The sequence below is a fragment of the Notolepis coatsorum genome, assembly GCF_963971535.1.
Source record: "Notolepis coatsorum genome assembly, contig: SCAFFOLD_3130, whole genome shotgun sequence".
NCBI lineage: Eukaryota > Metazoa > Chordata > Actinopteri > Aulopiformes > Paralepididae > Notolepis > Notolepis coatsorum.
In genome coordinates this window covers 1-12,500 of record NW_028169363.1, presented here as the reverse complement: position 1 = coordinate 12,500, position 12,500 = coordinate 1, and the positions used below count along the sequence as shown (strand labels likewise).

The 12,500-nt window shown below is 42.9% G+C and overlaps 1 protein-coding gene across 1 annotated transcript; it reads right to left on the bottom strand.

Annotated features, from left to right (window-relative positions):
- Positions 1-8,497: 8,497 nt before the first annotated feature.
- LOC311248729 (rhodopsin kinase grk7-b-like) lies at positions 8,498-12,492 on the bottom strand (the record flags this gene model as incomplete). The annotated part of the gene is made up of 2 exons (XM_084339562.1): positions 8,498-8,780; positions 12,278-12,492. Coding segments are annotated over 2 exons (498 nt in total), but the record flags the coding sequence as incomplete, so codon positions are not given.
- Between the last annotated feature and the right edge of the window lie 8 nt (positions 12,493-12,500).

Below are 12,500 nucleotides of genomic sequence, written 5' to 3'. Positions count from 1 at the left end.
GGCTCTCTAAGGGCGAAGATAAACGGTGCTTTGAACTAACGCTGGCAGCAGTGTCTAGGGGCCGCCCCGACCATTTATTGTTTTTGGGGAAAAAGCCGGCTTTAGATAGGACTTTTATTTGCTAACGTGGGCCCACTGTTAATTTCTTTTGAGTGTGATAATGATGTGTGGTTCCTTATAAAATTCCATTGAACTCCTTTACTTCTTACCTTGTTCTCCACCTACCGCGAAGCGGAGCAGTAGATAACCCTTAAAGGGAAGAGGTTCTTACTGTGTCTGTAATATAGAGTGAGAGCACTAGGTGCCCAGTGTGGAAGTAGCCTTGATAGGTATGCGATAATGTGTAACATGCTAAGCCTTCAGTAAAGGAGACGTAAATGGGAGCACTGTGTGTGTGTCTTTAATGTGCATTCTGTCTAACCCTTTTCTCCCCCGGATAATGCTCATTATTGTTTAACCCTTTCCCCACCCCCTGCCTATAGTTCATTGTAAAAGGTCTCCACTCGTCATTAAGGAAGAGTACTGCTTTGGGGAGCGAATATATCATCCATCTTACTGCCATCGGGTGTGGGAGGGCTCAGGAAGTATTGGGGGAAGTGTGGGTGTGTGGGAGCTACTGCTGATCGCCCCTGGAGGGCAAGAAGGACCAGCGTACCATTCCTAGGTCAGTGAATCCTAGGCCCCATCCACTCCTGCTGCCCGACCTCCACTTCAACATTCCTGGCCTACAGTCGGGGACCCAGCTGGCCTCAGCTCTGCTGCGTTCTCGCTACCAGGTGGCCGTGTACAACCACTCCCATAAAGCAGGGATAATCCACCCTGCTACAGTTGCAGGAGACTATTGGACGGTAATAGTTACTGTGATGGACCGTCTATGTCCATGTGGGAATGTGAGTGTTGTATGTCAAGAGTGTATGTCTTCATTCAATCTTTATTTAGTCTCAAAAATATCAATTGAGAGTAAACTCTTGTTTCCAATGATGCTTGGGAAAGTAGAGCAACGCGATAAATAAAAAAAAAAGTCAATCAATAAAACAATTAAGTTCGGGTAAAGCAACATCTGAGATTATACATAGTTGCTGAAAACATGTGAAATAGACTGGGAACTACTGTATGTAGCAGTGAATTGTGGAGTTAGACGGTCAAAAACAACTGCAGCCTGGGGTAAAATGGTTGGTCATTAAAGGGCACTAACCAAAAAAACAATGCTGATTTATTAATCTCACACACAAAAATTCTAAACAGTTGTGCACACATTAATTTAGTTTGACAGTTATTGAGAGTAAATGAGTTTGAATATGATGGGGTGGACCGCAGTGGTGGCATTCCCGTCACATTCCCGACCGTTTGTGTTTTCCTTCGGTCTTGACGTGCTTTATCGGGGGGGGGGGGGGGGGGGGGGGGGGGGGGGGGGGGGGGGGGGGGGGATTTGGTAGGGATTGATGTGTGAGGTGTTTCGGGAACTGGCTGTTCCAGGGGGGTTCACATGTCTTCTAAACATTGTAGGCTACTATTGTACTTATTTTATGCCTATTCTTAAGTCGGCACAGTTACGTTGCACTACTCTTATTGTCTTTCATACCTATATTCTTATGTCTGCAATTTATGCATTGTTTTTTATTTTGTCAATTGTCTGCTGATTTTATGCCTATGTTCATTTTATACTAATTGCTGTGGGGCACTCTGGACTGCGGTCCATGTGTGAAAAGTGCTATGTAGATTGAAATGTCTCGACGACATTGAAAAGGAGGGTGACCTCAATTGTCTTTTCGAGAATACATAAAGGTTTGAATATGGCCACCAGTGATGTCATTGGGGACACTGAATCCTTGTGTTGTGTTAATTACAGCTCCTTGAAATGATTTAGATGAAAAATATCAATACCATGTCTTGTAAAGATTTCTGCCTTACCATTTCATAGAGCTGTAATTAACACTATGCCCCTGATGACATCACTGGTGGTCCAATGACATTTTGACATCACCCAATGACATTTTGGTGAAGTGCCCCTTTAACAATTTAAACATTGTTAATTACATTGCAGGACGTTCCATGTGTAGGGGGCACAGAAGCTGAAAGCTGATTTACCAAATTCAGTGTAAGGCAATCATTGGAGTGAGTATGATAGGATCCAGAATACCAGTCCAATAATTAAGTGATATAAGATGGAAGATCTCCAACAATGGCTTTATATAGAAACAGATGCCAGTGGAAATCTCTGCCAGACAGGACCACCCAACCTTATTGTACAGGATACAATGGTGAGTACTATAACTATCATCACCGGTGATAAATCTGAGGGCCGAGTGATGTACGGAATCCAAGGGTGGAAGCAGTAGCATGTCTATAAATCACATCTCTACTGTATAATCCAAGACAGATTCAACTACCCTCTTTGTGCTAATCATCGGGAAGCTGGTTCTGTTTCTGTATTATTAATGGCAATATTGTTTACTGGCAAATATTGTCTATGGTATTTAAATGTAAATTTCTCATCAATCCAGATGCCAAGCTATTTGTATTCTGTAACTCTCTCGATATCAGACCCATTCACAGTGGATATATGAAAGTTATTGTGAACAATAGCTCTAGAGAATATAATGCATTTTATTTTATTTGTATTAAGATTAATAAGCGCATCTTGCAAAGCATTAAAGGAGAGTTGCCGGTTCTCAATGGCTATAGTTGTACAGAGTCAGCAATACAATAGATCCACATACAAATTTACTTGACAGCCACTCAAACATGAGACATTATGATTAACAATAAATGGTAAATAAGACAGGACCCAGTTTTGATCCCTGCTGGACACCTTTTGTAATGGGCAATAACTTCCTTTTTGTAATGGGCATCCCCCCACTTTCACACACTGAAATCTCTCAGACAAATAACGCTGAAACCAACTGCAAGCATTTGTATCAAAGCCAATGCTGTATAGTGTATAGTATTTGTGAAAGAAATCAAATGCTTTTGACAGATCTACAAATAGGGCAGCGCAATGTTTTCAACTAAAGTAGTGGCTGGCGATATTTTCCTCTAAAACCAGATTGGTGAGGGATTAATACAAAGTGATTTGTGGGAAATGCTTTGAGTTGGTTATTTACCAATGATTCCAGGATTTCTGCTAGACAGGATCGTGTGGAGATTGGTAGATAATGATTTTTAGGTCACTTCTATCTCCACCTTTATGTAATAGAGATACATGAGCCATTTTACAGGTACTAGGAACTATGCCTGTTGACAAAGAAAAAATAAATAGAAGCAGCTAGCCTGAGAAAAAAAAGGATCCAGTTTATCCTCTCCAGTTGATTTCCTGGTATCAATGGAATTCAATGCTTTAAAAAGAACACTAGTAGAGAAAGGCTGGAAGGAAAACAGAGAGGCACGCCTCACAAAGCACACATGGTCTGACCAGCATCAGCTTCCTCAGCTTCCTCAGACCAATAAGCTAAATGCTTATTAAATGCTTAAATGGTCAAATTAAATGCTTACTAAGCAGATAAATCTGAAGACTGAGTGATATACAGAATCCATGTGAGTGTGAGGGTGTGTGGGTGTATATGTGTGCATGTGAGTGTGTTTTTGTGTGTGTGCACAAGTGAGTGTGTGTGCGTGTGTGTGTGCGTGTGCGTGTGTGTGTGTGTGTGTGTGAGCGCATGTCAGTGCATACATTTGGAGAGGCTGTTGGAGGGTACTACTGTGGTTATTGTGATGAACCATCTCTATGTTTTCATGGTTGAATGTGAACGTGTGTGTGTGTGTGTGTGTGTGTGTGTGTGTGTGCGTGCGTGCGTGCGTGCGTGTGTGTGTGTGTGACAGGTCACAGGCTGGATGTGGCTTGCAAAGGTCTGGTGGATGGCAGGAACTAAACCTTGGCAGAGCCTTGTAGGCACCTGGTAAAACCATGTACCAGGAAACCTTCTGCCCAGTTTGTCTTGTCGTCACGTCGTCCACAGAGGACTCCCCGGCCCTGCCGTTACGAATGACCACGGTCGGGTTGCGTCTTGGATTTCCATCTGAACCACCCTCTAAGCTCATGACAGACAAGCGCGAACGGGACCACTTCTCTGCCCTGCGAGGTCGCCCCCTCGCAGGCATTAGCACAACACATGTTTATGTGTCCCTCATTACCCAGACTTGTCCGAGGGTTTCGGGAGCGACGTACTGAGTGACTGCTCACAAGCGCGACCTCAGAATCAATTAGCGAAGGACACGATGTTGGGATTTATAAATGTAACGTGTTTTGAAAACACGAGCAGCTTCCTAGTATTAAATCTGAGCCCAGTTAATAGCCTGGATAGATGGTATCTGCCTTCTGGGGGAGTGCAAAATGAAGATGAATGGACTCTGACCAGAAGACTGGCCCATTTAGTGTTAAGGCTGTGAGAGACTCCGTCGGAGACTGGAATGATTGCGGCAGACAGAAATATAAACAGATATGGAGATTATACTGTAAAGCATTCCTTTATTTCAGTTTGTCATAACCGATTCTGCATCTTCTCCCTTACACACCACAAACAGAATAGCATGAAGAGCAGAGTGGACAGGGAAAGAAATGCTGTAAAAGACACACAGTAGTGGAAGGCAGATAAAACATCAAACTCTACATCTTGAGAGAGAGAGAGAGAGAGAGGGGGGGACGAGAGAGAGAAGGGCAAGAGAGGGAGAGAGGGGGGTGACGAGAGAGAGAAGGGCAAGAGAGGACGTGAGTCTAGGGAGGGGGAAAGAGAGAGATGGAGAGAGACAGAAAGAGAAGGAGAGAGGGGGAGAGAGAGAGCGAGGAGAGAGAGAGAGAGATTTCAAGTTTAGTCCAAGTAATACAGATTATGACGTTTCCTAATTACAACTATTCAGGTTTCGAAGCTTCAGCAGTAATTATCAGCGAGTATTTATCAGAAGTTTCATTCTTCTTGTGTGCAAACTTTGGATGTGGTGGGAAAATTAGACCTGTGGAGTAGACAGGTCTTCTGAATTGGGGACATGGGCACCTGAATCTTATAAATTAATGTTAGATTATTGTGTCCATAAGATATTTATCAAGCTGATGTATGTTTTAAGTGGTTAAAAAAGACAACAACTCAAAAACAAACAGAAAATGAAGCAGTCAAATCTTGATTTTGGCATTTGATCAGACCATGGTAGCGACTGAAGCTTTGGAAGCATTCACGTCAGCCCTAGTTTCTATAAACTCTATACAATATACAAAACCGTTCAGAGTCAAAGGCTGATTTCTTCGGTGGCTCACAGAGCAGGTTTTCCTGAATGTAGCACTATTCAGCGTGAACTAGTCAGTGTAAATAAAGCCATGGTAAATATTATGTCTCAGCCAGAAGTAAAAGAGCAATATTTGCTATAGTAAACGCGCCAAAGGTTAAAAGTTAAAGGTCCAAACCATGATTTTTCTTTGACCATATAAACTGATTCCCATCATACATTCTTGAAGAGTTAGATCTGGAGATGGAAACATATTTTACTCTGAGCAAATTCTATTAAAAACTTGTATTTACTTGTTGTCTAGTATTCGTCCTCGTACCACAAGGTCAGTCAATCAAGTGGAGAATGAAAACACATCTTCATTGCCATTTTAACATTGTTGGTGGTGGTGGGGGCTACCCACTTCTTTACATGTGGGATCACAGGTTGTTCCTTTAAATGCAGTCCTTTGTATTTATGAGTACAAAAAAAAAGATGATAAATATGCATATAATATGGTTAGTACATGTTAATTCAAACGTGAGGGCAGTGCTGAAATATAGAGCAGTTAAATAATACTAGAAAGTGGATCAATTTTCTTCAGAGCTGCTGCCCTTTGCATCAAGGAACCTAAATGAATTAAAGCAGCTTAATTCTACTGTGTTGCTCATCTCATAGGAAGTTGAAGAAAAAATATATAAAAGTAAACAAAATCAGTCGGATGAGATTTATGTTATTAATAGTTGTAAACTGTGGGCTGCGCGTGTGCGTGTGTGTGTGTGTCTGTGCGTGTGTGTGACAGGGGGCTGGGGTTGAACACTAATAATAATAGGTATCTGGTGGCACCTAGTGGTGAATATCTGCTATTGCTGGAGACTGGGCCTGCAAAGGATGACAGCCAGCTCCCTCACATATTGAAGGCATTAAGGCGTTCATTCCTGTGACATCACTTCCTATCAATACGATGCCATTCCCTCCAATACGGATCACACTGTGCCTGTCTAATGTCTGTATCTAATGGTTACAAACACTACAAACACTTGACCAAGAAGGCAGAGTGATGCAATGAATATCCTGGGGTATGCCATCTCTCCCCTGGGATGGAGGACAAAGAGCTGCTAAAGAGGACTTCTGAAAAACTAAGACCATGGCCTCCATATTGACAAAAGATTGTCAAGTTACAAAACAGATTTAAATTTCGGAGCGAGTTGTCACACAATTGTGGCTGTGGTGTCACAAGAATGGAATCTTCTATGATCTATAATGTATAATCATACGTGTCCTAACCTGGATGTTTTCCTCTGGAATGGCAAAGTATGTCTAATATGGCGTCAGTAATATGTATGAACTGCTTAATCCCGTGATGTGTACCATCACACTGGTGTAGATTTTGAGAGCTGAACATGAATTTATGTCACACACACACACACACACACACACACACACACACACACACACACACACACACACACACACACACACACACACACACACACACACACACACACACACACACACACACACACACACACACACACACACACACACACACACACACACACACACACACACACACACACACACACACACACACGCACACACACAGGTCAATGAAAGTTGGAGAGTTCTAGAATTGACCCATCTCAAACTCCGCCCTCCTTTCTCGATCCTCCAATCACAACTGTTGTGTCCGAGTTGTGATTGGAGGATCAAGAGGAGAGGGCGGGGCTTGAGATAGGTCAATTCCAAGATAGAATTCTGAGTAAATGCTTGAACACTTTAAAGGGTTAAAATACGCTTAACACTGTATACCTAAAGGGGCATTTTGTCGATCTTTAACCAGATCGTTCAGTTGTGAGCAGGACATATGATATCCCTTACCTACTCTTACTAGTTACGCTGCTGGCCAGTATGTACTCCCAGTATGACTTACTACCATAGTGTCTTTATACCTGTATCACTGTACATATTAATACTACAACTCTGTACATACATCTGATTAGCACTATACTCAGTAGTATATTACATTTGCACTCTGGTTGGATGCCAAACATCTTTTCATTGTACTGTACTTGTGCTGTATGATGGCAACATATGAATCTAATCTAATGTAATCTACTCTTATCTAATGACCGGACAGCGCAGCTGATCCCCCAGAGAGACTCCACCCGGTGGAGAGCAGCTGATCCCCCAGAGAGACTCCACCCGGTGGATCGCAGCTGATCCCCCAGAGAGACTCCACCCGGAGGAGCGCAGCTGAGCCCCCAGAGAGACTCCACCCGGTGGAGAGCAGCTGATCCCCCAGAGAGACTCCACCCGGTGGAGAGCAGCTGAGCCCCCAGAGAGACTCCACCCGGTGGAGAGCAGCTGATCCCCCAGAGAGACTCCACCCGGTGGAGAGCAGCTGATCCCCCAGAGAGACTCCACCCGGTGGAGAGCAGCTGATCCCCCAGAGAGACTCCACCCGGTGGAGAGCAGCTGATCCCCCAGAGAGACTCCACCCGGTGGAGAGCAGCTGATCCCCCGGAGAGACTACACCCGGTGGAGAGCAGCTGATCCCCCAGAGAGACTCCACCCGGTGGAGAGCAGCTGATCCCCCAGAGAGACTCCACCCGGTGGATCGCAGCTGATCCCCCAGAGAGACTCCACCCGGTGGAGAGCAGCTGATCCCCCGGAGAGACTCCACCCGGTGGAGAGCAGCTGATCCCCCGGAGAGACTCCACCCGGTGGAGAGCAGCTGATCCCCCAGAGAGACTCCACCCGGTGGAGAGCAGCTGATCCCCCAGAGAGACTCCACCCGGTGGATCGCAGCTGATCCCCCAGAGAGACTCCACCCGGTGGATCGCAGCTGAGCTCTCGAGACACAAAATCACACGTCCTCCTCACAACAGAACAATAGGATTAAGGTTGAAAATTGGCAAAGTGGCCCTTTAAACAGCCTTCATCTTAACCCTTTCTCTACCACACTACCAAAGGGTTAACCCTTTCACTGCGACAATACAGAAGGTTAACCCTTTCACTGCCACACGACAAAGGGTTAACCCTTTCACTACCACACTACAGAAGGTCAACCCTTTCACTACCACACTACAGATGATTATTATATATAACCGTCTGTAGTGTGGTAGTGAAAGGGTTAACCTTCTGTAGTGTGGTAGTGAAAGGGTTAACTTGTAAATTAAGGTAAATTACTAAATGTTTAATAAATCTCTTCAATGTATGTATTTGTGACTGTATAAAGTGGCTTTTATAAAACAGCGCAGGATCTGGATGCCAACGCAGCCTTATAGGCATTTTCAGGCACAGATTTCTTCCTGTCGGGATCGTTCAGTTCATCAAACAGTCCGCTGTCAATCATCTCTTGTTGCCAGCGGACAGGCACCGCCCCCGTGCTGAACTCCTTGAAGAACTTGTAATCCTTGGCACCCAACTCCACCCCCTCGACCTCAGTGAAGTCCTTGATCTGTCCCATGTCCTTGGCGTAGACGACGTTGGGCCGGGGGACCCAGGGGGCGTCCACTAGTCCCGCCTCCAGGCGCGGGACGTTAATGTTACGGAAGAACCGGTGCCTCCGTGGGTCGTCGTCTCTAAAGGACAAAATTACAAAATGTTAAAACACTGAGGGATGGAATGAGGATTATATATAAACTAGAGTTATTTTTGTATTTTACAGAGTAATGATGACTCTTTTATTTCTCCATTTAAACAAAAACAAAACATCTCTCTTATATCCTGTAAATAGACCTGTTCGCTGTATATACGTCAGACTCAGTGTGCGTGCGCATCACAGGGGCAGAAAGGAACGTAATCCTGGTCAGAACAACGGGGCAGACTACAATATATTTGCATTTGTAAACTAAACTAAACAATCAATTCATGACAAAGCTAGATATGTAAAAGGTGAAAGACTCACACTCACAGCCATGCTGATTTGGCAAAATGACATCCAGCCGTTTTCGTTTGAAACTACTCTTTCAGGGGAGTGCCATGGTTTTTCCAGTTGGTATTGCTGATTGGCTCGAACACGGTATGTTTGTAAACAGCAAACAGGTCTATATGACCTGGGATCAGATGTGGCCGTGCACCTGTTGCACATTGAGGTAATCAGTGGAGCATAGGTTAAACGTGCGTGCGTGTGTGTGTGTGAGAGAGAGAGAGAGAGAGAGAGAGAGAGAGAGAGAGAGAGAGAGAGAGAGAGAGAGAGAGAGAGGATCCTCAGCATGTGTGAGGGTGGTTGATTTAACCTGCTCTCACTAATTACCTCAATGTGCAACAGGTGCGCAGCCACACCTGCTCCCAGGTCTGAATAGCTTGACACAGGGCAGGTGTGGCTGCTCAAACCAGCCATTCCCACACCACAATTCTATTATCTTTTTTAACATTTTATTCTTACTGTATTCATGTTGCGCTGTCGGTGTATATCCAGGGTTCCTATGGGTGTTTTCAAGGTTGTGAAAGTGCTTGAAATTGTAATTACCTTAACTGTAAATCAGATGTTACTGTGCTACAACCTAAATTGTGTTTCTTGTCACAGAACATGATTTAGCTTTTCTGTTGTGGCTCAATAATCTATGATTTAATATGATTTTGAATTCAAATTAAAATAATTTTGAGTGTATATATATGTACTTATATATACACACACAATTGATATTATACTCATATTCAAAATGTCATTTTCCGGACCCATAAGGTGCCTGAGGATTTTTAAATGCTGGGCGTGCTAGAGAAAGTGCAAGTGTGTCTTTGACTTGTAGGAAAGAATGTAGGAACCATCTAGACGTTTTCTACTGTATATCCATCTACTGTCATATTTATTTGTAATTGTTTTAATGCCTTGTATGTAAAGCACTTTCAGCTGCCTCTTGTGTATGAAAGGTGCTCTAAAAATAAAGATTATTATATTATGTGATCATGCAGGTCAGCCTTTTTATTGGACATAATTTTATTGTGAAAGCAGCACACATATTATGACACACATACCCCCAAAGCTACAAACTGTCTTGTGCTTAGCACTTTGTTTGAGAGTTATTGAGTGTTATTGAGTGTTATTGAGAGAAAATGTGATGTAATTATGATATATCAAGGCTTTTATGTATGTATTTAGACTATTTACAGAAACTATTAATCACTCACTAAGGTCAACATAAGTCTGTGCTGAGTCCCTACATGGCGAGGATAATAGTGTGAGAGGGAAAGGACCATTTAAGCCTTTATTTCTGGAACACTGACTGACGTCTTGATGCTACTGAATCTGAGTCAGAAATAGTAATAGTATGTGACAGGGACATTTACCAACCTCTCTCTCTGTCTCTATCTCACACACTCATATCTCAATGTCTTTTCCAGTCATATATATTTGCATACACCACCCACCTCTCTCTCTTATAGTTGCATCATGTCTATAACATTTACATTTACATTACATTTAGTCATTTAGCTGACGCTTTTATCCAAAACGACTTACATGTGTTCAAACTTGAGTGCTACAGTGTCGAGTGTATGTTAGGATATTAGGAAGAGTGCATGACCATAGAGGACAGTAAGAAGGTTAGTTATTTTTTTTATTTCAAATATTGAACGAAGACGTGTGTCTCTAGTTGACGGCGAAATATTGGTCGGGTTTCGGCTGTCCTAACTGTGGTGGGAAGTTTGTTCCACCATTGTGGAGCAAGGACCGAGAATAGGAGGCTTCTTTTTGATGACCCTCCCGGAGCTCGGACAGGAGTGGGTCTGAGGCGGCCAGAAGACATAGAGCGGAGGGGTCTTGAGGGTGTGTAGTTAGAGACCATTGACGGGAGGTAGACGGGAGCCAGATATTCTGCTATTCTGCACGTCATTCATTTTTATCTATAACTCTATTATCAATGTCAGTGCTCCACCTACTATTGTATAAATACTTTGTTAGCTCACCATTCTTTAGATAATTATGCTATATCTCCATTGCTGTAACCTAGGTCTCTCCATGTTGCAACATGTCATTCTGTCAGTAAACTCTATCCTTAATCAAATACTCTGTTGTCCACCTCCATGAATAGTCAATTTGTTTTCATAAGACCATTTGTGTCCTGGGAGGAATATGTTTAAAATAAACACTCCACCCAAAACATAAAGTAGGTTTATTATGACACACATACCCCAAAGCTATACAAACTGTCTTGTGCTTGGCACTTTGTTTGAGAGTTATTGAGTGTTATTGAGTGTTATTGAGAGAAAATGTGATGTAATTATGATATATCAAGGCTTTTATGTATGTATTTAGACTATTTACAGAAACTATTAATCGCTCACTAAGGTCTCGGCTATTTTCATTTCATTATCTAATACTTCCTGGAATATGTGACTCAACTCTTTAACTCAGTAACTCTCAAACTAAATGAATTAGTACAAGGCAGTTTTGGTATGTGTGAGATTATGAGTATAAATAACAAATATTTTGGTGGAGCCTATCACCTAATTCAATACGCCAATATCAGCCCCCCTCGTGTGACCTCTCCAAGGTTTCAATGTCAGGGACCAGACAACGTTTGTATTTTTGTATAAATATGGGTATTTTCTTCAGTCATCAGAATTGCTCTTTCACCAAAGAAGGGTTCAGCTTCACAGCTCAATTCAATTATGAGGTAGCAGCCTCATCTACATCGTTTCATGGTGCTGTAATTAACACAACACAAGGACCACTGGTGGCCATAGTCAAACTCGATTACTCTCAATAACTGTCAAACTAAATGAATGTGTGCAAAACTGTTTAGAGTTTTTGGATCTGTGTGAGATTATGTGCAAAATAATAATAATAATAAAGCATTGTTTTTTTTGGTGAAGTGCCCCTTTAAGTAGAATAATTTTGTCTCCTTTGTAGAATGGTACAGCATGTAGAATTTTACTTTTTACTTGTAGTTTGTTTTAATATCTTGGGGACCGGTATAGATGACATTGCCACCATCCACGTCCACTTACATTGACATTCATTTGGTATTTCCTAGTGTGGGAGCGATGAGCAGTAACACCAGGGACTGGTAGTCCTCCCTGGATATGAGATTGGTAAACACTGACTTAAAGGCTACTTGTCTTATCTATTACTTACTTGCACCCGAGGCGTTGCTCAGTCTTCTTCTTGAGGAAGTGGATGATGATATCCTTGGTCGGAGAGTCAAAGTGTTTGTGTTCAAACTTGCAGTCGTCCTCCATGGTGCGACGTGTCACCTCGTCCTTCTGCACCTTCTCCTTGAAGTCTTTAAAAGGCAGACGGGCCGCCACCATCTCATAGATACTGCAGCCCAGGGCCCACCAGTCCACAGATGTGCTGT